The sequence below is a fragment of the Phocoena sinus genome, chromosome 15 (genome assembly GCF_008692025.1).
Source record: "Phocoena sinus isolate mPhoSin1 chromosome 15, mPhoSin1.pri, whole genome shotgun sequence".
Classification (NCBI taxonomy): Eukaryota; Metazoa; Chordata; class Mammalia; order Artiodactyla; family Phocoenidae; genus Phocoena; species Phocoena sinus.
This window is the reverse complement of record NC_045777.1, coordinates 80,314,774-80,340,169: the sequence shown is the minus strand read 5'-3', so window position 1 is coordinate 80,340,169 and position 25,396 is coordinate 80,314,774. Positions and strand designations below refer to the sequence as shown.

Genomic DNA, 25,396 nt, shown 5'->3' with positions numbered 1-25,396 from the left:
GTTCACAGCGCCCTTTTAGCTGGAGTCATTGGGTCGGGGGTGGGACTGAGGCTGGGGCCGGGCACAAGGCCTACCCGGGTTCCACAGGGAGAGAGTGATGAGGCTGGCATGGGCTCTGGTCTCCTGGCTCTGTCCACGTGGCCTGAGTTCCCGGATGTGAAGCAGCGCTCATCCTTGTCACAGGTGCACCCACCTGTGATGGGGGGCATGGTGAGGCCAGAGGAAAGGAAGAGAATGACAGAATGGATGGAGGCCCCAGACTTTCTCTTAAAGGGCCGGTTACTAAATATTTTAGGCCTGGCCATCCAAGAGGCAAAATCAGGATATTATGTACGTACTTATCTGTTCATTTTAAACGCAACGATTTAAAAGTGTAAAAAACCATTCCTAGGGCTTCCCTGGTGGCGCAGTGGTTGAGAGTCCGCCTGCCGATGCAGGGGACACGGGTTCGTGCCCCGGTGTGGGAAGATCCCACATGCCGCGGAGCGGTTGGGCCCGTGAGCCATGGCCGTTGAGCCTGCGCGTCCGGAGCCTGTGCTCCGCAACGGGAGAGGCCACAACAGTGAGAGGCCCGCATACGGCAAAAAAAAAAAAAAAACAAAAAAAAAAACAAAAAAAAACAAACCATTCCTAGCTCAAGGGCCATAAAAATACTGGCAGGGCAGTCAGCTGGATTTGGCAGCTTTCGACCCCTGGGTGGAGCCACCTTTGCATCCAGCCGGGGCTCATTTAAGTCCCAGGTCTGGACTGCTGGCCTCTTTCCTTGTGTGCAGTTTTCCTGCCCATGTGGTTCCCAAAGCCCTGCCCCACCCATTCAGGGTCCGTCTCCGCTCCCTCCACTGTGGACGCCGGGCCACCTCCTGACTGAGCCTGGGGGCTCTTGAGGAGATAGCACAGGCTGTGGGAAGCACATGGATCATTTTGCCTTCTGGAAAGATCATGCTGCTTCTGGAACCTGCTCCTGTTAGGCCCTTTCCCAGAAGAAAGATCATCTCCAGAGGCCCCGGAGAGAAAGGGAGTGAGGACGGGCGGAAATGGGGGTGGACGTGTGGATGGGTGTTACCAGAGCAATCTTTTTCATGAAGAGTGGAGAGATGATGGAAGACTAGCTCCGGAAGATAAGGCCCCGGAGTCAAAGTCTCAGATCTAGGGAAGCAGTAACGTTCCCGGGAGGAGCTGCCGCCTTTCAGAAAGAAAGCGGCAGCCATTCGATGCATCAGATTCAGCATCACTGCCTCGACCACAGCAAGGGGCCGCTGTGCGCTGGGGGCACGAGGCACCGAGCAGCAGGGAGACGAGGCCGCAGGGGAACCTTCGCTTTTCCAGCTTTTCCACCGGGAAGTATATCTCTTTTCCATTTTGTTGTCATCCTCCTCGTGGCAGTGGCCCCCAGGGAGCCACCTCGGAGCCACGCTCTGCACCTCTGCTACTGACCTTCCAGAGGAGCAGACTTCCTGTTCCCCAGGGCAGAGGTCAGGGTTCCAGAGAGCCGGCAGCGGACGCAGCTCGGGAACCCCTGGGCTGCGTGCTCCAGCAGGTCCAGGGATGTCCCGAGTCGTAGCAGCCAGGCGGGGCCTGCTGCGGGTGGCAGCTTTGGGTGAAATATAGCTTTGGAGACAGCACGGCGCAGCGGCTTTGGCGCCAGCCGGGTCCCGAGTCTGCATTATAGCCAAATGGCCTCGGGTGAAACACAGCCTCTCCAAGCCCCAGCTTTCCTCTTTACACGGTGAGCATAATCGCAGGCACCTGCAGGGCTGTCCCGACGCAGACAGGAGATGGTACCGTACAGTGCCTGCCACCAGGCTGGCCACAGGAGCGGTGCCCCGAGCACGCCTCGGGGAATGTGGCCAGGTGTCCCCATCACTCTAAAGGACCTGCGACAGAAAGGCGGTGCGGGGGCAGCAGGGCCACTCAGTCCAGACCAGGGAGCCGAGGCTCTTTCCATAAGTGAAATGATTCAGGCGAGCTAGGACCCAGGCTAGGCCTTGGCCTCTGCCCTCTACCCTCTGCCCTCTGCCCCTTCTCTCTTACCACAGGGCCGTTATGCTTCCCCACACCGGGGTGGGGAGCACGGCTCGCCCAGCCTTTCCCAACCTCTGTATCTCTAGTGTGTGCGTTGGGTAAAGGCTTTAGGATGACTAAGATTCCTTTTGCCTTGCATAACGTTCTTGCCATTTAAAAGATTAGCAGGCGCGATTTCAGTGCGCCTTCGTGAATGGCGTGCCTCACTTAGCTTAATTTCTCTTCGGTACATGTTACAACATATAAAGAGAGTGTCTCCAGCACACATGGGGAGCTTGAAAACGAAAGATCCCTCTGATCCAAACTTTCAGAATGGTGGGCCTCTTAAAAAAAGAAAAAAAAAACATGGTGAATGGCCTCCCAGCCATGGTCAGCGCCGGCTTCCCTGACATAGAAATGCCGGGTGCCCTCGGGACGGGCATGGGAAGTCATTCCATTTCCTCTGGGGGAAGAGGGCAAGGCACCGAGTTTGGGGTAACAGTGGAGGAAACTGGCCTTCCCTGGCCACAGGTTAGCAGGCAGGCATCACCTTTGGAAATCTCTGTCTGGGGAAAGCCCTGTGTGCCAAGCCCTGCGGAAGATGCCGTGAGCCGCACTTGGCGGCTGAGGGAGCGGCTAGGGTAGAAACTTGAGAGCCCGGGGGTTTGAGAGAGCGCGCCGGCCACCCCGAACGTCAGCAGCCTGGAGGGAAACGCCCCGTAAATGCCAGTCCCTCGACTAAGTGCTGGGGAAGAAATGACAGCCTTGTTGTCAATCAGGCGAGACTACCTGAGTGCCCACCTGGAACAAGGTACACTTTGCAGACCATGTAGAGGTTCAGGGGCTCTGAGCGTTGGCGTCTGTGGACGGGGACAAGGTCACGATCTTTGTTGCCATCGTCATGGTAACAGCCACATTCGGGACCTACTGTGTTCATTCATTCAGAAATGTTTCCAGGCTGCCTACTGTGTGCCAGACAGTTTTCTCATAAGGCTCGCGACATCCTTCCTACCTAACAGGAGGGAAGACTGAGGTGCAGAGAGAGGTGGAAGTTTAGGTAAGCAGCCTAACTCACTCAGCTATTCAAGGGCAGAGCTGAGATTCCAGCCCAGGTCAAGTTGAATTTTTCTGTGAGGATGACTTTGCAGATGTACTTACATAAGAAAGGGAGATTTCACGGAGTGACTGAACCGTGCACAGCATTTCGGGAATCAGATCTGCGTTCAGGCAGTAGGGTGTTGGGCGTCTGTTGTTTACAAGGCCACACCCAGGGGAGTGTGTAGTCTGGAGGGAAGAGGAAGGAGACATGTAGTGATGGGGTAGTTGGTTTGTTGGCACGTGTCCCTGTGTGTCTGTGTGTGTGTGCATCGCTACATGAAAAGAGTGTCCGAAAGAGGCCCCGGTTAAGCACTGATGGAGCTCTGGGGGGGGGGGAGGGGGGGATCGTGTGTGTGGACCCCAGTGACTTGCTAACCTGAGGACTCTTCCAGAAGGTACCGTTCGGACACTGTCAGTTACATTGCTTGGCCCAAGGCATGTATTACATTTCAATTTATTGAAATTTATTTCTATAACTCTTCAGAAGGATGTTTTGTCTAGAAGCCCTCTCTGAATATATCATCTTATAGTAGATCCACAGTGCCACCTATTCTCATGGCATTGCTACCACGTCGGGGGAGCTGGGTAAGAGCCTCGTGTTACAAAGAAAGAATCCTAAGATATCCATCAGAGCAGGTGCATCAGAGCGCTGCGAGCCCAGGCGTGACGTGGGAGGACATTCGGACGAGGGCATGTGTGATCCCATGATCCCCTGTCCTGCAGAAACCATTCATTCCTCTAGGACCACCAGAAAGAAATGCCTTTCTCGAAAGGTCTGACCTGACGCTTCCTGAGGATGGCACTGGTATTTGGGAGTCAGAGGCGACCTCTTCTGTTAACCCCGTCTGGGAGGGAACTGTCGTGTGGAGCTGGTACGCGATCAGGGCAGGAGACTGAGTTACGCCCCCTCACTCGAGGGGAGAGTTTTTATGATTTTGCCCAGACACTTGAATTTGAAATACATACTTTGTTATAGGTAATTTTGGACGACTCCAGAAAAGACTCCTCTAAGGGGTCTTTCAAAATAATTTCACCACATTAAGTTTTAAGCTTAGGTTACCATCTTGTTGGTTTTGTATGATTTGTTTTTATAAATGGACCTTCCAGTGGTCCTCCAGGTATATGAACATTCCCATCAGACACCTTTTGTTTATGTAGCATCTCAAGGAGCCACCTGATGAAATGGAGTCACATGTCTTAGGCTCCCGTGCACATCTGCAGGCGAATCTTTCCAGCCTCAGGTTGGGCACCTAAATGTTTGAACACCGTGCTCTACAGCCAGTTTTCTTCACTTCTCTTTTGTGGGCCTTCAGCATCTTTTAAAGGTTATGTCTGAAGACTTTGCGCTTTGGAGCTTCCCTGGTGGTGCAGTGGTTAAGAATCCACCTGCCAAGGCAGGGGACTCGAGTTTGAGTCCTGGTCCGAGAAGATCCCACATGCCACAGAGCAACTAAGCCCGCACGCCGCAACTACTGAGCCTGTGCTCTAGAGCCCTCGAGCCACAACTACTGAGCCCGCGTGCCACAACTACTGAGCCTGCGTTCTAGAGCCCTTGAGCCACAACTACGGAGCCTGTGCTCTGGAGCCCACGAGCCACAACTACTGAGCCCACGTGCCACAACTGCTGAAGCCTGCATGCCTAGAGCCCGTGCACCGCAACAAGAAGCCCGTGCACCGCAACGAAGAGCAGCCCCTGCTCACTGCAACTAGAGAAAGCCCGCGCGCAGCAACGAAGACCCAGCGCAGCCAAAAATAAATAAATAAAATTAATTAAAAAAAAAAAAAAAAAAAAAAGACTTGGGCTTCCCTGGTGGCGCAGTGGTTGAGAGTCCGCCTGCCGATGCAGGGGACACGGGTTTGTGCTCCGGTCCGGGAAGATCCCACATGCCGCGGAGCGGCTGGGCCCGTGAGCCATGGCCGCTGAGCCTGTGCTCCGCAACGGGAGAGGCCACAACAGTGAGAGGCCCGCGTACCGCAAAAAAAAAAAAAAAAAGACTTGGCACTTGCAAAGCTATCTCTCTCTGAAACCTGATGCACTCTGTCGTCCCCCACCGCCCATGTGTCCTGCTCCCACTCTGTCCTCGGGGTGGGTAGGCCTGGGGCCGCTCATCTTCACATCTCTGTAAGCTTGATTCTCAGTACACGCTTATTGGGTGAGTGAATGAATGAACGAATGCATGCAGGAAGCGTTCCACCAGAGAATTCTTAAACTCTTAGCCCGTCGTGGAATTTCCCCACAGCCAGCTTTTAGAAGCCTGAAAATATTTTTGATATTTATCTCTTTAAACGAATATGTTAAAAAAAAAAAAAAGCGCCAACCACTGTTTCTCAAACTGATTCCTGAACGTGTGATAAGAAGCACGATTCCTTGGGGGAGAAAAACCGGTTCAGGTTAAATTCTTACAGCCTCGTATTGGTTCAGCTAAGATGTAGCAAGACTATAAACAGCCAGGTACTTTGACCTACCTCAAGTATTCGCCGCTGTGAGACTCCTGTCCTCGTACCAGAAAAAACCAGAAAAAAGCACAACCACCCCAGCCCCGGGTTACGTCAGGACTGCCAGCGGCAGTACTGTCTTGTGTGGCCAAGCTGTAGATCAGAGAAAGTTTTAAGAACAATAATAAGGTAGGAAAAACACCAAAGCTCAATTGGAGATGCTGGGAGATAAATAGATGTATATTTGCCATATATGGTAATAAAAGAAGTCCAAGCAGATGCTCTTGGCATTTATGGACTTCTCAGTGATTCATCTGCAGGACTAAAGGCTTCAGCCAAGAGACATAGAATTTGTTAAACTGTATCTCTCTCCTGAATGGTCTCACTACAACGAGGCCATGCTGCGAATTCAGAAGAAAATTCCACGACTGTGTAAAAGTATTTGGGTAACAGGCCTGAGAAAGAGGAATTCCAAAGGTATTGGAAGCCATTTGTTTACCAAAGCAGAATCACCCTCTAAGCGTTAGCAACTTTCTGTAGGTTCTCTGTAGGTTCCCGCAGCAGCAACTCTTCCTCTCATGCCAGAAACAGAGGGGTCTGAGCTTTTTCGGCTGGACTGCTCACGGACACACCCTTCTTGCTGAGGTGTGTAGGTAGGTAGGTGTAATTCAGGGCTCCATTTCCAGGGACAGGGTTACAGATGAGCACCTAGGCGTGTACCTCCTTCGAGCCCAGCGGCTTCCGAGCTGTGCCTGGTTCCTGCCATCCAGGCCTGCAGCACTGCTCCGAGCAGCAGACCTGCACGAGCCCGACCTCGCTGCACTTCTCAGTGGGTTGCTGCTCCCCGCACCTGTAGAAGCTACATTACAGCATCCCAGAGAGCAAGCGTGAGGGACACTTGGGTATCCCCCACGACACGGCAGCCGCATCCCCCCAGGATTTCCTGTGAAATGTGCTAATTTTGAATGACACACGTGCTTCGGAACAAATCAGTACCAAGAAGATGTCGTTTTAAACAAGGTCCTTGAGCCGGGCAGACTAACCAGACGGGAGAGTCACTGGATGGAATCGTCTTCGGGCCTCGAGGCCACAGCTCGATCAGCGGGATGGGTAACTCACCTTTCCTCCCTGCTCTTGCCAGGCGTCATAGCCCTCATCCCTGACCTCTGGGGTCTCTGAGGGCCTGCTAGAGAAGCCTGGGTGAAACTAAGGAGGTGCTTCCTTGGTGCCCTCGAATGGACTTCCTTTGCTGGAGTGAAGTCGGGTCCCCTCCCCGGAGCGTGCTAGCCGGCCATCCGGGATGCCGAAGTGTACCCAGGCCGGGAAGCCCCCAGGGAGTCTCTTTGCTCTGGAAACTTTTGTTTCTCCTCAATTGCTAGGTTGGGGTAATCCCTTGGGAAGCCTCTGGGCATCTTTAAACAAAGTCTGATTCCAAAGGTTTAAATTCCCTAGTTGCCACTGAGTCACACGTTTTCTTAGGCTTGGTTTTCAGCCATATGATATAAATAATTCCATTAGAAATTAAGAATTACGGCCTGCATTCCATATGCAGTAGTATTTTCCAAAAAAGAAAATACATGAAAAAATTATACTATCCCTGTTTGGATCCCTTGTCTGTGGGGCTTTCTGGTTGCCTGTGGGTCGCTAGGACCCTCGTTCTGCTGCGAAAGCTCAGGACCCCTGTGGCTGAAGGATCCTGCCTTTGTTTCCATGTGTACGTTTGAGTGGGTGTCTGAAAAAGCATTTACAGTGTGCTCTGCATCTGCTAGGAGATTTTCCCATCGTGCATTATTAATTACTCCTCTGAGCAGCTCTATGAAGCGAGTAAATATTAGTAAACAATATGTACTGGTATATAAGCCAAGACAAAGGTATGTCTTTCCATGCTGCTTAATTTTAGGTAAGCTAGTTGCACACAGGTGATGAATAAACTTGAAGTAAGGCCTTCGGGTGGGAAAACAAAGAAAACTGAGATCAGATCCGGGAAAGAGGGACTCTCCTGGGGTTCCAGTGGCTAAGACTCTGTGTTCCCAATGCAGGGGGCCCAGGTTCGACCGCTGGTCAGGGAACTAGATCCCACATGCCGCTACTAAAGATCCCTCAGGCGGAAACGAAGGTCCCGCACGCCGCAACTGAGATCTGATTTTTTTTTAATTGAAATATAGTTGATTTACAATGTTGTTGTTAATTTCTGTTGTACAGCAAAGTGATTCAGGGGTGTGTGTGTGTGTGTGTGTGTGTATATACACATTCTTTTTTTAAAATCCTTTTCCATTATGGTTTATCACAGAATATTGAATATAATCCCTTGTGCTTACAGTAGGACCTTATTGGTTTATCCATTCTGTATGAGATCTGACTTTAAAACCTTTTCTTTCTCTGTCTCCCTGGTGAAATCTGTCCTTGTTTTATGATTTGCCTGCTGGGTCCCAGGATCTTGTGTGGGGTCTATCTCTGCCCCTTTGGTGCTGGTTTGAGATGATGTTTTGTTTTGTTTGTTTTTCACGGTTCTGACTTTTATTCCTTTTTGAGTAAGTTTGGTAACATATATATATATATTTTTAACATCTTTATTGGTGCGTGATGTTTTAAAGTGTCCCCATTATTGTCTGAGATCTGAGACTTTAATCTTCTGATTTACAAAAAGTATGAATGTTCATTACAGAGATTCGCATTTAAAGAAGATAGTAATCAATCACCCGTAATCCAAGACATAGATGTTAGCGCTGATGCTTTAGATCTTTCTCATCTTTTTTGGTTCATAAATATTACATACGTTAAAACAATAGAGATTATGCTGTGCATATCGTTGGTAGCATGGTTTTCCCGCAACCATAGTATCTATATAATGAAAAAAATGTAAAGCATGTGGTGGACCAGTCGGTTTCCTGCTAATATTTATTGTACTTATAAAATAATTCTCCTTTGGAGAACTATGTCTAGTTGAGCTATGCATTAGCAGGTACCGTATTTATTTTCTTTGTGGGCTGAGCACAGGCTGAAATAATGCCTGGCTGTTTGCTTGGCCCTGTGGACAGCACCGTGTCTGGGGATTCTGCCGCTGGGGAGCCACAGCGGGGGGTAACCCCGTTGCTCTGTAAACCTTAAAGTCATCTTACTTTTTTGAACTATCACTCAACCCTCATCCTTAATTTTTAAAAGAATGCTTTTGAGGTTAAAAGGATATAATTTATTTTAAGCCGAAGAAGTGGAAAATAAGCCATAATCCCATTCATCTACTGTTTAACCCTCTCGTAGTTCTCACCGTCCTTTTCCAAACACGTACAGATGTGTGTTTATCCATTTTTACAACGTGGGGGTCATACTGTAAACCCATCTTGCAGTTTATGGCTTCTTTTCCCCTCTTTCTCCCCATTTAACCCCTGATCATCCTCCAGATCTGGGCTCAGGCGCCCCTTCCTCCGTCCTGCAGGAAGTGCCTGCTGCCCCAGCCAGGTCGGCTTCATAAACGTACCCCCAGCGCCACGACCCTCCTCTTTACAGGGCTGACCGCGTGGAGTGCACTCCTGTGCTAAACAGGCGCCCCACGAGGTGCAGGGACCGATTGGTTTCGCTCATGACTGAAGGAGCACCTGTAGCGGTGCCTGGGGGCCTATAACATCTACTTGACAAATATTTGTTGAACAGGTGGCAGTCGTGTGCCTTAGTCTGTGGTATCAGCCGTCCTTTGAAAAATAATTGTACTGACTACCTAATGTGCCACTGTATTGCTTTACGAACGTTTATTTAATAAGTAACCCCCTACTGTTGGCATCTACATTATTTCTGGTTTTTCTCTCTTCCAAACACATGCTAAGCATTCTTATACATAGATCTCTGCCTACATCTCTGATCTTCCTGATGGATAAATTCCTAGAAGTAGAAGCACTAAACCGAAGGCTTAATCTGCGTTCTAATCCAAAATAGCTCGTTTGTCTAAATGTCAGCAGGGCCGAAGGTCCAGAGTAAACGACACGGTGCGGGTGCGCGGGGAAGTGAGAGTCACGCTTCCTGGTTCCTTCCGGAGGGTCCCAGGGTAAAAAGGCACTTCAGGCACGTCCCGTCTAGCACGTGGATCCCCTTTGCAGCAGGTCCCGTGAAGGGTCAGCTTGGCTGTGATTCTGGGAAGAGCATCTTTTGTTCACTCATTCGATCCACAAGTATTCACGAGTATCTCCTCTGGGCCTGGCACCATCAATGGTCCCAGGACTGGAGTCGGGGTGTGTAGGCCCCTCAGCAGTCTGCTGGGCATCTGTCTAGACTTGGTTCATCATTCGCACTAGGAGGTAAGCCCCAGGAGGGCAGGGACTGCAGTGAGCTCATTCACTGCACGGAGTGAATGCTCAAATGGTTTTATAATAGATTACGTGTATAATACGTGCTTCTTCTCTTTGACAAACTCAAAACCTATTGATGTGTAGATACATAAACTAATCACAGCAGTATTTTCATAGTTCTGAAATAAAACTCAAGGTTTAGACACGAGCATTTTTTTCAGAAAGGGACCTGGAAGAATATTTTGAAATCAGACCTAAAGGCAAATCAGACATAATTAGAGAATTAGAGGAACCTGAGGTGGCCTCCTTCCCGGCCCCACCACTGAACTCCTGGCCAAAAAGAGTCCTGCAGGAAGTCTCTGCGCCACAGGCAGGCGTGATGCCATCTCAGGCCAGGAGAGCCAGGTGCCACGAGACGCAGGGGAGGGTTCCAGGGCCCAGAGGTGGCTGGCTGGCCCAGCTGCTTCAAGGGAGGCCCGCAAGTCATCAGTGGACCCACAGGCCTGACCTCTGGACAGCCACCAGTTCTCCGCTCCGAGACTAAAACCTTAAAGCTGCTATTTCTCAGACATTTTGATCTCTTAATATTGAGGGTTCCAGAGAGCGTTTGTGTCCGTGTGGATATCTATCAGTGGTGACCATGTTAGAGATGTGTTTAAAGCACAAGAAATCACAAGCACACGTGCCAGCACTTCAGGGTGATGACATCATCACACGTGACACAGTGTCTGGAAAACTCCACTGGGCATGTCTATGAGAATGAGAGTGGAAAAGGAAAACAGCAAAAATAGTTCTGACCTCATGGACCCCTGGAAGGGTCTGAGGCATCCAGTGGTCCCAGACCCCACCGTTAGGGGCGTTCGGGCTCTCCCGTACCACTGAGCTGCCGTCACGTGCTACCTTCAAACCAGAGCCTCTGTGCGTCTGGAACCTGTGTCCCAGGCACCACCCTCAGCCTTCATCACCTTAGGGCCAGGTTTGGGCATCACCCATCTGATAAACCTGCCACTTTTCATCGTCAAACGAGTCTCACTAAAGAAGACCGCCACTGGCTGTCACCCAGGAGCTCAGCGGTCCTCTGCGCTGCCTGGCTCCTTGGGTGTCCATCCTCTGCCCGCGGATGCCCTTATCGGGTCCTTGCCACTCAGCCCCAGGAACCCTCCGTCCAAGCCCTGCACGAGCTCCCCTCCGCTCAGCTCCACAGAGCCAGGCCTTCCCATTACACAGTTTTACTAGGCACAGGGCTGAAGACACATCCATCAGTATTAGAGCCTTTCTGCCGAGATACAGAACATGTTTTAAATGGAGCAAAGAAATTTAAATGGGAAGAAATTATAGCATGAGTGAGTTTATCCCTTTCAAGGTAATCTTATTTAATAACCAAAAAACTCACAAAGATGTGCATTTTATCCAGCTGCAAAGGCGGCGTGGCAGGTTATATATTGTGGTAATTACATGTTTGGGGTTTCATTCCTTCTTTCAACTCGATTTCTATTATCTCAGAAAAATCAACCATTGTAGAAAAAGGACTATTCATTTATTTCATTGCCGGGTGGCCCATACACTGTAAAAATAGGTCAAGAACCATAATCTAAATTGACTGCTGATAAATAATTAAAGCTAATGGAATTTTCTCAAATCTGTGAACTACAGTCTTTGAGAAATTGCCAGGACATACTGTCTGCTGTTGTATAGAAAGATATTTTTTATTTAACACTTCAGCTTAAATGCCATTTAAAATTACTCTTTTCTATCACAAAGACTGGAAGGAGTATGTGTTCATCTCTAAAAGTAACCAGAAGTAGGGTGCTCCATTGATAGCTGCATGACTCATCTCCAGATGATGAGGGTGGGAAGCGAAGGTTTCAGGATCCTGGAACAAAGAGAAACTTCACTTTTCACTGAACTGCATTTTAAGTTGAGTTCTACGATATGTGCATTATACAACATATATTGTCTTGCCTGAAAAACTTCATACCCGGTCTGTGCTCTTGTAGACACGATAAAGGGAGAATTCCAGCCATCTTCAGTGACATAAGTACCAAGAACTATCTTTCTTTTCTGGATAATTATGATTCTCTCATTGATGCCACTAGGACCTTACAAAAATACTCTTGACAGATATGCAGAGAGGTTATTTTTGGAAGAGATGGCTTATCAATAAGAAAGCAGATTGGTATACTACAGTCAATAAGACTGGCCCTAGACATGACACACTGGTAGGTTTTTCTTTATTCACAAGGCTGATTCGGCCATCAGCAGGATATTTTAGAATCCCAAGGACATCAGAAGGAAGAATCAGTAGCTAGATGCTTTTGAACAATATGTCTTTCAGCGTTTGGGCTCTAAGTTGTAGAAAGGGGGTCGTTTTCTGGTTTCAGTTTGATTAAATATCTTGGTTGAAAACAAAGTCACCAATTTGCTATTCTTACTTTTTAGCAGAGCTGCAGCTGTTAAACTGCAGTACTTACATCCACTGTTGTATTTACTGTGTTTTAACGTATTTATAAATGATGGACGCCGTTTCTGAAATTAAACTCTTTTGCACTTCTCTTTATGAAAACACTCTCTATGGAAATTTCTTGATTTAAAAAGAAATTATTCCATTCAGATGCTCCTATCTGGCATCTGTATAATCTCTATATCTAGCGCCTAGAACCTTTATTCTGGGGTAGCCAAGGTCTCTGGGAGATGCAGTGGGTATTGTCCGTGGCCATTTTGAGGACCCCATTGCTTTCTTCTTCTCTAGAACTTTGTTCCAACACGACTGAGGGCTTTTTAGGTGCTGCTCGTACAATGTGTCCAGAATGGGGAGCATGAGACCCTGGAGCGAGGACCCCAGCGCGGGCTGTGCCGAGATTTGTCACACAGGAGCGGGGAGAGTGGCACTTGGTCCAGAGAGAAGATTCGGGGCGCAGAGGAAGGTGTTGGAAAGACGTGAGCTGGGCCCTCAGATACCTGCAGGGCTCCGTCACCAGGCGCAGAAGAGGAAGGCTCAGCCATTCTCGGTCCCCTGCTCAACCCGGGGGTGTGGGGAACCGCTTCTCTGATCTCCCTAAGAAAATGCATTAGTAAGCAAGTCAGTGACAGTGCAATCACTTCGAATCTGATCTTTTTTCTTTTCTTTTCTTTTTTTTGAAGTGATTTATTTACCAACAAATTGCTACTAGCAATAACATCGTTTGTGCTCAGGAGAGCTTCCCTCTGAGCGTCAGCCTTTGGTAGGTGGTGCCTGGAGCCGGTATCTGAAAACTCCCGATTCCACAGTGAGGCACAGTCTCGCACCAGGACTGTCCCAGGAGGGACAGAGTGGCCTTGGGAGGGTGAGCCGTGTGGCCAGGACACCACGGGTCCCCTACCTCGGGCAGGAGATTGGACCAGACGACCCTAGATTTCCAGGTTAACCTGATGAAGGAGACAGTTAACTAGTTGCTTGGCTGTAATTTAAGAGCAGCAGTCCCTCACCCCAGTCTCGTAATTCTCTCCGGGCCTGTCCTATGTGATCGGTCAGCGGAAGGCTTCGCGGGTCTCAGAGTGAAATATAGTGTTCTGGAAACCTTTTGTATTTCAGACATACACAGGCCAAGGTGAAGAATACAATGAACCGCATGTCCCATCCTCCATCTATAATAATCATCCGCCGATCAGCACACACTTGTGTCGTCCTTATTCTCACCCATTACCCCTCCCCATTAAATTATTCTGAAACGGAGACCATATTTCATCCATAAATATTTTAGTAGGCGTCTCTAAAAGACGAGCCCTTTTTAAAAAACGCGGCTGCGCTACCTAAAGTACAGGCCACGTCATTTAGAAACGAAAACAACTTGGGATCTGTTTTAACTGTAGTTCATTGTGTGGCCATATTTTATCAATTATAATACATACACTTTGACACATTTCACCGTCTTCAACATTAGAGCGAGGATGAAAATCAATGACATCATAGTTGAATCAGCAGCATTTTTTCCCCTTGGGGTGGCGTGAAATAACAGTACCTCTTACACTCGACGGCATCAAACTCAGTGAAATAGGCTATGTTATGGAATGATTTTCTTTGAATAAACACCTAAAACATTTTCCAGTCAGAATGTCCTTGTTTTGAGGCCTGAGTAACGAGGAGGGATTAGTGAATTCATTTGGAGATATTTTCAGCTCTGGGCGGGTTTGTAGCATGGGACCTCCTCATGCATAAGCATTTCCTAGGGTTTTAAATGCTGGACAGGCTTATGTTTTTGCCTGGCCCCTGTCCACGGTTAAACTCCTTGCCCACCTGAACACAGTGAAGGAAATGTGAGCTAAGACCAGGAGAGGGGGGAGGCTAAGAGTTACCCTGGGCCAAGGTGGTTCTGAAACAGAAGCCGGAGCGGAGGAATGAAGCCACTTCTGCGGATGCCGCAGGGCTGGGTCCCTAACGACGGCTGTACCCGCACCGGGGCAGGGATGGATGCTGGCAGCCCTGCGGGAGCCACAAAGGAGAGCCTTTAACAGGTACCCTCCACGCTGCCCCCAGTGCTCTCGGGGAAACCCTGTTGTCACCGAAGAAAACAGGGCCCCACTCCTGGTCTGCCACAGAGGACAAGGTGCCACCGAGATGCAGTCAGACGGTCGGAGTCTTCAATGTAGGCAGAGTCGTTCCAGAGAAACACACCTGAGTTACGGAGAAGCAGAAGGGAAAGGGAAAAGGGCATTGTAAAACTAAGTAGAACATGTCGGGAAATCTGGACTTTAGAATCTTCTGGAAATAGAGATCATTTTATGGCTTGGAAGACGCATCCCCCCCACACCCCGCGAGCCATGTGGCTTGTCCCCCACCAGGAATTGAACCTGGGCCCCGGCAGTGAGAGTGCCAAGTCCTAACCACTGGGGACCGCCAGGGAGTTCCTGGAAGATGCATTTGTAATTCATAGCCTCTTTTTGTTTACACGTGAGGCCTGGCTATTCCCCTTCATCTGCTTGTCCTTCCAAACCTAAACAGCCATGTCCTGGGCACCGTTCTTTCCAAGACTCAGAGGTGGGCCCGGGTGGCCACCAGATTTGAATCCACGGTATGAGATTCTGTGATGCCGGCCCTGGCATCACGTGTCAGTGTGGATGGGAGAAGTGTCATGGGTATTGGGAGTGCCAGGTCCCGAAGAGGGAACAGAGCCTTCCAGAGACCACCCAAGTGCTCAAAATGGGCAGAGAGTCAAAGATTCAGACCATCTGGGTTCAGAGACTGTGTGTCTTGTGTTACTCGCTGGCACCTCACAGGTGTGACTGAATACTGCGTGGTGATTTCATAATTTCATTTCTGTTTTGCTTTTAAATCAGAATGGTTTCTCCAGCAGTAGTCATTAGACAGAAAATTCCTCAATAGCATTTTACTGTTCAGTTTTCTGACCTAAAAAATGAGTTGTGAATCAGTGGTTTGGAGACTAATGAAAATGCTTTTCACTAGAAGCACCTCTCGATAAACATCGCTTATTTGCCACGTGCTCCAGGGAGAGAAGGGAGCAGTGCAGTACTCTGGTTTTGCCAACAGACATCCGATATTAATAATCTCAAGGGCATCGCTGTCTACGTGTTAAGATGTTTGCTGCTTTCTGCTCAGTAAATGATACAGAATTGAAGAAAATTTGAAACAGCACTGAAAAACCTGTTGCTGAATTAAGTGCGGTAATCCTATATTTAAGTTTCTTGGCCTTGTGTTAATTTCCTAATTCTCATTCACGCCAGTGGGTTTTTTGTTTGTTTAAATTTATTTATTTTTGGCTGCGTTGGGTCTTTGTTGCTGTGCACGGGCTTTCTCTAGTTGCGGCAACTGGGGGCTTCTCTTTGTTGTGGTACGCGGGCTTCCATTGCGATGGCTTCTCTTACTGTGGAAGCATGGGCTCTAGGCACGCGGGCTTCAGTAGTTGTGGCTCGCGGGCTCTAGAGCACAGGCTGCGTAGTTGTGGCTCAGGGGCTTAGTTGCTCTGCGGCGTGTGGGATCTTCCCAGACCAGGGCTCGAACCCATGTCCCCTGCAATGGCTGGCGGATTCTTAACCACTGCGCCACCAGGGAAGTCCCGCCAGTGAGGTTTTGATTGGCGTGGACCCCGTTTTCTTCAGTTTGCTGTTGCACAGGAGGGAACGTGGTCCCCTGCAATGACTGGGAGTGGTAACAGCCGTAGCTTTTGGTGCTGTTCAGAGAGCAAAAGAGCACCCTGTTCTAAAAGGACAGTGCAGGGACGTCTCTGGAGGCACAGTGGTTAAGAATCCACCTGCCAATGCAGGGGACCATGGGTTCGAGCCCTGGTCCGGGAAGATCCCACATGCTGCGGAGCAACTAAGCCCATGCCCCACAACTCCTGAGCCCGTGAGCCACAACTACCGAAGCCTGCACGCCTAGAGCCTGTGCTCTGCAACAAGAGAAGCCACCACAATGAGAAGCCCGCGCACCGCCACGAAGAGTAGCCCCCGCTTGCCGCAACTAGAGAAAGCCCGCGCGCAGCAACAAAGACCCAGTGCAGCCATTAATTAATTAATTAATTAATTAATTAGTTAATTAATAAAAAAGGACGGTGCAGCCTGTCATGTCCTCACTAACCAATGACGGAGCGGTCCACGGGTCAGAAGTCAGCATCCTTGGTTCTGGGTTCTTAGTTTGGTACTAAACCAGGTAATATTTGGAGGTAGCAGCATAAGATAAGGAATTTCTCAGAGTGCCCAAAATAAAATGGGAATGAGTGATTTTTTTTTAGCTGGTGACTCCAAGTACATCACTTGGTGTGTGTATGGGTGTGAATATTTAGGGCCTTTTTTCTCTCCAGCTGTCTTCAGATAGATGTGTGTGCTTGAGTACAAACACACACATCCAGCTTTAACATCTTAAGAGGTTATTTTAGCAGGTCTGCCGTGAGACGCGATTATGCCCAAAGACACGATTTTTTATACTGGGCTGGTTAAGACCGGGGCATTGGAGACCAGTTTACTTTATTTACTACCATTATGAGAGGCGTGGCTCTTCCACCATCCTGGAGTGGTCTAGAAATACTTTTGCCATCTGCTGAACTTCTCAAAGCTGGTGCTCTCATGAGGCTGGCCCTGTGCAGTCTGGCGGGGCTTGGGGTGGACCCGGAGCGAGCCGAGTAAGAGGCACTCTTCTGTGGGCTGAGCGCCAGGGCTCCCGGGTGCTTGCCCCCAAGGCTGCACCTCCACTCCGGCTCTCCCTCCTCTTGTCTTCGCAGGGTCTCAAATGCCTTGGCCCCCTACCAGCTCTCACATTCCATGACCCCATCCAGCTTCGCCGTTTCTCCTCCGAGTTTGGGCCCATTACAAGCCTTTTGAGTGGTCCGTGTGTGCCCCCCACAGTGCTGGTATCCAAGCTGATGGATTCCTTTACAAAATGTCCGTGTGGCGTGGGCCTTGGGGAGAGCTCTGGGTTCACAGCCTGACTCTTCCCGCTGTGCGACCTCGGACAAATCTCCTTCCCTTTCAGAGCCTCAGGCATCCCTGTCTGTGATGTGTGGGTACCAGTCCCTTTGGTTGGCAGAGTTATAGTGAAAAGCAAATGAACGTCCTATATCTGAAGCCCCTCACTCAGACACTCTCCAAATGGGAGCTGTCATTAACTTCCGCCCGTGACCCCCTTCCCCTTGGGGCTCCCCAACCCTGTCTCGCTTCTTCCTCCACCTCACACTCACTGCAGCCTCTTCCCCAGCCCCTCACACGTTGGTTTCCAGCGCTGTCTGGATGTTCGACCCGACGGTGTTCCCAGGCCAGGTGTCTGTGGCGACATTTGACACCAGTACCTTTTCCCTCCTGAAACTGCCTCTTTGCCCTTGTGTTCCCCCGACTCTCCTTCTCCGGATTCCGGCTCTTTCACCGCTCGCTGCCTCTGGCCGTCGGGGGGTGGGGGCTCGCCGGCCTTAACCGTCTCCCCCAGGAGACCCCTGATCCGTGAGCACACGGCTTGGCCCCGAGCTGCCCGACGTGGCGGCCACCGGCCATGTGCAGCTACGAGGGGCCACTTGACATGCAGCCAGTGCAAACGGAGAGGTGGGGGGATGCGCCCCCGGTTTCAAGACTTAACGCCAACAAAGAACGTACGCTATCTCGTTAATAATTTTTATACTGGTTACGTAGGAGGTGACAATATTTTGGGTATATTGGGTGAAGTGAAACTAAAATTGATTTCCTCTGTTTCTTTCTGCATTTCGGACGGAGCTGTGGAACGTTGTCAGTCACGCAGGTGGCTCGCACTCTGTGCTGGCAGCGCTGGCCTGGGAGATGGACCCCAGCCTTGAGGGCTCACATCCAGGCGGGGCAGTCTCTCATTTGCCCGGTTCTTAACACACTTTGAGAGATTGTTTGCTCTTTAATTTATTTGCTCACGCACCCATTCCATGCCCTGGGACTTCCCCCTCGGTGTGACCAGCCCGTTCTAGGCAGAGGCAACAGAGGTCTTTCTGCTGACCGGCCCATGGCCTCAGAGGGTGCCTTGTGCACCAAGCCCAGGGCCGCCCTGCAGCCCTCCCTGCTGTGCGCTGTGGGGAGCAGACTGTGTGGGGGGCCTCTCCGGGACAAGGGCCCTGGCGTGACTACAGCCAGCTTCCGCAGTCCCCACCCTTCTGGATTTCAGGCCCCTCGGGCCTAGGTTTCCTCAGCAAAGTATCCCCCGGCCCCGCGTTGGATGCTGGAGTTTGAGGGGGGGCGTGACCAAGACCCATCTCCTGCCCTCACGCGAGCCCCAGTCTGGAAGGAGGAGGGCACGTTCCTCACTCTGATCACAGCCCCCTTCACAGACTCGGGCGGGGCGAGAGGGGGCGGGAAGCGTATCCCATGCCTGACATCGGAGCCTGGCTGCTTCCGGTTCTGCAGTAGCCACTTCAGGTGTGTCGGAGGCCTTAGGGGTCCCCCTTCCAAGAGCCCGAGGGCCATCAGGTGCCACCAGCTGTCAGGTGGAGCAAGACAGGCCCTCAGCCCACGCCCAGGGCTCCCAGACCATCTGAGGCCTCCCTGGTAAGTCAAAGACCACCCGAAGCCCATGGCTTCCCACCAGCAGTTGGGAGGCAAGCAGTGCGTAGAGGTTCTCATCCTTGACCTGTCCATGTCTTATTTTTAAATTCGATTAATATTAGTCTGTGGCCTTTTTTTTTTTTTTTTTTTTTTGCGGTACGCGGGCCTCTCACTGTTGTGGCCTCTCCCGTTGCGGAGCAACAGGCTCCGGACGCGCAGGCTCAGTGGCCATGGCTCACGGACCCAGCCGCTCCGCGGCATGTGGGATCCTCCCACACCGGGGCACGAACCCGTGTCCCCTGCATCGGCAGGCGGACTCTCAACCACTGCGCCACCAGGGAAGCCCAGTCTGTGGCCTTTTGAGGGGAAGATTCGCCACAGCCCCGTGCGAGCGAGGGCGCGCACCGTTAACGCTCTGTACCCCCCACCTGTGGTCAGTGTGGACCCCGGGGATACCTGACACCTCATTCACGAGTCGCCTTCCTCACAGTCAGCCTTTTGGGAAATCAAACAGCAAACTCCATCCATCGTCTTGTGTTTGCAGTTTGTGACCAAAGTACCTCAGTGCAGTCATGCTGCCTGCCTGTCCCCTCCTGAGGGAGGCAAGGAGACTGGTCCACCCCCCTCAGAGTCCTGAGGGCTGTTTCCACCTTCACGTCCCCCCCGCCCCACACACAGGCCACGTGACCCCCTCCCGGGGACACAGTGAGCTCCCTGTGCGTAGACCTCCCGAGTAGTTACCTGCAGTGGCCGAGTTTCTCCCAAAGAAGCCAGGCTTATTCCTCGTGATGGAAAGTAGGCTTTACTGACCCTGCCTGGGGCCAGCCCGTAATCTTCCTCCGTCACTCTTCACCCTTGGCAGGCCTCTCGCCCCTCACTCTCCCTTTCGGTGTTCTATCTTATCCTTTATGTTGCCGAAAAGCACAGTGGGCTAAATGAGATAGTGTATTCGTTTCCTATTGCCGCTGTAACAAGCTACCAGACTTGGGTGGCCGAGAACAATAGAAGCTTGTCATCTGACAGCGCCAGAGGTCAGAGTCCAGGATGGGTTTTACTGGGCAGAGCTGCGTTCCTGTAGAGGCTCCAGGGGAGGCTCCAGCTTCTCAGGCCGCCCGCAAGCCTTGGCTTGTGCCCCCCGTTGTTCTGACCTCCGCTTCCATCTCACATCCCCTCTGACTCTCACCCCCCTCCTCCCTCTCATCAGGACCGTTGTGATTACATCAGGCCCACCTGGATACTCCAGGGTCATCTCCCCAACTCAGGGTCCCTAACCTAATCACATCTGTCAAGTTCCTTTTACCACGTAACCTAACAGAGTCACAGGGTCTGGGGATGAGAACATGGACATCTTTGGGGGCCGTTACCGTGCTCACCGCACATAGCCATATTTATTTAAGAAGAGGCTGGCAAAGAGTTTGATTATTTTTTTGCCATGGAGTTTGGTGTAAAAATAGAGAAAATGACCCAATGGAGGAACAAAAGGACTTCTCCAAGGAAGTCACCTTTAAGGACGCAACCTATAGGAAAATGTATAATCAAAGGGGAAACTATAATTCCTCTTGAGCAAATACTTTCACAGGTTACAATACAAATCAATGTGGGTTAATTATGTTTGGCAAAGAGCTTATGGTACAGCCCTGTCTGTTAGGTCACTCTGCAGCGGTGGAGACGTCCTGTGTCTTTGCGGTCCAGTGCCGTGGCCACCAGCCTCACATGTCTACTGAGTACTTGAAATGTGGCTCCTGCAACTGAGAAGCTGAATATTTTAATCAAGTTACATTTGAACATAAAGAGCTGGTGACAACTGTATACAACCGCATGGGCTGGAACAAGGGAGCCTCACCTGGGTGTGTAGGTAGGCGCTAGGAAGCCCTCAGTGAAGTAATTTGCAGAGTTTTTCTCCCAGAGGCGAAGGTCAGTAGCTGTCCTCAGATTCTCAGAAGGGCCCCTGTCCAGAGGGAAACCACGAAGAACAGTGGAGCCGTCGTTCTTCCTAACGCTGCAGAGCTATGCGCTGTGGTCTCAAGCAGGATCCAGAGCGTGGGCTGGAGGCCCCTTTCGTTTGGGTGCTTGGCCAGAGGAACACAAAAGGCAGTTACCAAAAGAGCAGACGCCAGCGAGCCCGTGTGTACGCACAGCTCAGCTCAGGGCCTGAGTAGGCCCAGGGCCGGAGCTACGTAGAGAGCTGCAGCGTTCCAGAGGCAGAGAGGCCAAGGATTCGTGTCCCCGAGCCCTCTCCTTGGCCCCTACAAAAATCCTACCTGTCTTCCCAGCTCAGATGCTGCCTCCTCTGCGACACTGCTCTTCATCTCTTTAACCTGAATTTATTCTTCCTCTTTTGTTCTCCCACAGCACGGGGGTTCTTCTCTGAAACAATGTTTTACTTTCTCCCCATGTGATGGTTGGATTGGTACACCTTTACCAATACTAGTCGGTTTTACTTGGGCGTCTGCATCAGCCTCGGAGCTTCAAAAAACGTAGATGCTTAGGCCTTGTGCCAGACCCGGTTCAGTAGATCGGGCTCAGTAAATACCTTACATGCCCCAGCTCTCAGTAAGGGAGATGTTGCCTTATACGAGTCCTTTCAAAGCGTTTGAAGTATTTTCTCCGTTACTTCATTTTTTTCCTACTTTTTAAAAGTTGAGATAGAGTTGACATGTAAGATTGTGCAAGTTTTGAGGTGTACAACATGGTGGTTTGTACAACCATTTACGTATTACAGAATAATGGCCATAGTAGCATTAGCTCACACCTTTATCACGTCACATCGTTAGTGTTCCTTTTATGCTGAGAACAGTTAAGGTCTAATCTCTTAGCAGCTTTGAAGTTATACTACAGTATTGTTGACTATAATCACTATGTTGTGCGTTAGTCAATTACTTCATTTTAAATAAGATAAAATGTTCGCAGGTTCTGAAACGGGTACTGGTGGCTTAGGATAAAATTTCCAGTGACTGTATCAGACATGGATTCAAAATCCATGTATCTCCCATGAATCGTGCCCAAAAGTAGCAGCTAAAATGCAGGATGGTGACCGAAATCCACTTCAGATACAAGCAGATCAAACCTACCTTATAATATTTGATGGTATTCTAAGCAAATTGTCTTAGACTAACACCAGCAAAAACTTTAGTCCACAGCACATTCAAGATGAGGTGTATGTAACCAGGACTCAGGGAAAATAAAGCTTAGTGGTGTTCTTAAGTGAGTTCACTTAAACAACGGGGCACAGTTGGCATTATTTACATGTATGAGGGAGGGAATGGGACAGGAGAGGCACCGGGATTGCTTTATGTAATGGTAACCAGCACCGCATTCAAAGCTGTTTTTAGGAGACCTTAACGAATGTTTCCTTCTCTTTTCTTCTCCCATGGCTGCTTCCTGACCCACCTTCTCACCCCAGGATTTGCGCAAGCAGGTAGCGCCGCTGCTGAAGAGCTTCCAGGGGGAGGTAAGCGTTTATGTTTCTCTTGCATCCTGAGCCGCCTTCCTGTTCATCACGCTTGCTTTCTGTTCTCATAAAGTAAGTGCCACTGGCGGAAGGTGCTTGCTCGGAGGGAGCCTCCCCAGCTGCACCGACCCATCCACGTGCAGGTGACGGGCTCCTCAAAGTGAGGTTTCCACCGATTCCTCGATTAAAGCCCACGTGGGAGGGGAGGCGGGGATTCGGGATGTCAGAAGCAGCAGAGGAATCCGGGGAGCAGTGGCCGGCGTATCGCACTTCCCACGGTGGATTGGGCTTGCTCAGACCCCAGCCTCGGAGCCCACAGACCTCCCCGAGCTCACTGGTCCCCTGAGCTGGATAGGGGCTGCAGCCACGAAGTCTCCCACGCAGAAAGGATGTGCTCCGTCAGTCTGGTGCCTTCCTGCACAGCCGTGGGGGAAAGAGGAACTTCACAGGCAGAAGCCACGGGGAGTAGGTTTGGGCTCAGTATAAGGAACGTTTTCTCGTGGATCCTTCCAGAGAAGGGCCAGGCAAGGTGGCAGGCAGGCGGCCAGTCATCTGAGACCTGTGTGCCCTGAATGCTGTTCGTCACAGGTTATGCGGGCAGTCTGGGTGGGTGACACGCCTGCTCCTTCTCTGCCGTTTGTGTAGACACTCGGTGAACTTCAGAAAACCAGAAATGATGCTAGTGTCGGGGGATTATTCGCTCTCCCGCTTCTCCTGTAGGAACGATGACCTAGTAACAGCAGCGAGGGGGAGCAAGGCTGTTTTCAAGCCCTCTAAGGAACCCACGCCGGTGGGGCCTTAGACATTCCGTGTTCCTGCAGCTTCCCAACTCACAGAGAGCCCGGGAGGAGGGGCTGGATGCGGGGAAGTGAGGGGCTGCCATTTGGCCAACTCTTCAGCGCGCGGGTGACAGCAGAAGGTGCGGGATCCAAGGAGGCGGTGGAGGGCGGAGAGGCGATCCCCAGACGGCGAGGGTTGCATGTGAGGGCAGCAGCCGCAGTGAGGCTGGTGATGGCTGCAGATTTGAGAGCAGTGCAGGTGGGGCTCCTCTCTCCGTTTATAATTTCCTGCCGCAGGAAGTCGTCCCCCGTGCCTGGCTCCCTAAGGCACAGAAGGACATCAGTAGCCCAGGTCTCGGAAGGACTTGAATTGCCCTTTCCTCAGAATTACATGTCCAAACCCTCATTTTCTGAGTAAAGCCGTCACCTTACACCTGCCCACGTGTGATCTAAGCTCTTCTACTACCTGTTCAGCCGCTTTTGTGAGACCCATCAGCTTCGTGTTCTCTGGTTGAAATAGCTCAGGGTGCTCTTTCTGTTGGTTGCTTGTTTTTCATTCTTTCTGAAAATTTTCCAACCTACCTAAAAGTAGAAAGACTTGTGTAACGAAGGGCCGAGTGCCCTTTACCCCGGACTCCTCACCTGTCAGTGTTGTGCCACGTTTGCTCCCCTCCTCCCACCCCTTTGCTCAACATTTGGAAGTGAGTTGCAGCCAGCCGGCCACCCCACACCCTCAGCGGCATGGGCGTCTCCTAAAATTAAGGGCATTTCCACAGTAACCCCGAGTAGCACACCTGGGAAGATAACACAAATTTCATAATATCTGATATTCTATCCAAAATCAAATTTCCTGTTACCCTAAAATGTCTTTTATAACTGCTCTACATTGCATTTGAGGGATATATATATATTCTCTTTTAATATAGACACTCTCTCCACCCCCTCACCTTGTTATTGTTACTGATTTTTTTTTTTTTTAAAGAATCTAAGCCAGTTGTGTAGATCATCCCACATTCTGTTGGGGCGATGGGTTTACTTCTGGCAATATATATTAAATTTAAAATGCCTGTGAGACATCTAGGCTTCCTATTTGCCTGATTTTTTTTTTAAGGCTATTTGAAAAGTAAATATTTTTATAGCACCGTTAATATCTACCAAGCTGCTGCTAATTGCTATATTTATGTTAAATAATGTGTGCTTTCCATAAGCTGATTTGAGCAGAGGGGGCTAATCCTGCTCGTTTCTGAAGACTGAGCTTGCATAGCAGCGGGTAACTGCACGTAGGGACCATGAGTGCAGGGATGACCAGGGGCAGCGTGTCCTGATGCTTAGGTGGGGCGGGACCCATTGTTTTTCTAAAAAGCCACCTTCTCTAGTAACCAGAGGCTCATTCTCGTACCCATCACTCGAGTGTGTGCTGCTGCAGTTTTATTTATCAGATATATTCGTTGAGTTCATCCCAATGTGCTTGAGTTCCCCGAGTAGAAAGTACCGTGTTAGTGAAAAGGTAATCTTCGCCTCAGAATTTGTGCAGATTTCTTCCTTACTTGAGATCCCCAAAAGAAAAAAACAAAACAAAATAAAAAGAAAGTTTTCGGACAGCGAGAAATTCACAGGCAGAGGCCTTTAGAGTTCCTGCGTGAAGACTTCTTTGTTGTGTGTCATAACGTCACAGGGAAACGCTAGCCGGGCCAGGGTGCCGTTTACGCCCTTAGGTGTTTTCTCATGGTCCTCGGTGTAAATCCAGACGCCCTCCTGCCTGTGGTTTGTGGGGCCCACGTGGTTCACTAACTGCTCACCTCTCTAGGGTCCGCTCACTTCCTTCCTCCTGTGCCAGCATACATGGCCATCCTGAGTCTCTGCCAGGTCCTTGTGCACTGGGCGTCCTCACTGGCCCCCAGGCCTTTGCGCGGCTGACCTGCTTCCTGAAACATTCCTCTTCCTTCCTCCTTTAAACCGGCTCACTTCCTCAAGGAAGGTCTTCCTGAGCCCCAAAGGATGGGCCAGGTACCCCCCCCCCCATCATGTGCTCCGAGCTATTTGTGATACATTTGTCATCATACCCGAGAGCCACCTGTCACCTTTTTCTCGGTTCTCCTTTTGTCTGTAAAATGTGTGAAGGCAGCCACTGTATGTTGTTCTGTTGGCCCTTGTGTTCCCAGCACCCGACGCAGCAAGTGAGAAGCAAAAAGTATTTGGGCTCTCAAAGTGGTTATTATAAATGATGGAACAGCCAGGTTCCCCCGGGGGCAGTTTTAAAAACACTTTGCCTCTCTCCCTTTCTTCAGGATCTGTTGCTGTTCATAAGGTGAGAGGGACCCTGGAAGGTATGCTCGGGAAATACCTTTAGAAGAAACTAGTAAATAACGATT

At 50.3% G+C, this 25,396-nt stretch overlaps 1 protein-coding gene across 11 annotated transcripts in view; it reads left to right on the top strand.

Moving 5' to 3' along the window:
- Window positions 1–25,396, top strand: part of CUX1 (cut like homeobox 1) — a 375,593-nt gene that overhangs the window by 151,801 nt on the left and 198,396 nt on the right. For all 11 annotated transcript variants that reach the window (XR_004345751.1, XM_032604944.1, XM_032604943.1 and 8 more), the window contains one exon: window positions 22,198–22,245. Coding sequence is in view for 10 of the 11 variants with exons in the window: in XM_032604944.1 (XP_032460835.1) it covers window positions 22,198–22,245 (48 nt within the window). In the remaining variant the exon portion in view is untranslated. The remainder of the gene's footprint in view (window positions 1–22,197; window positions 22,246–25,396) is intronic.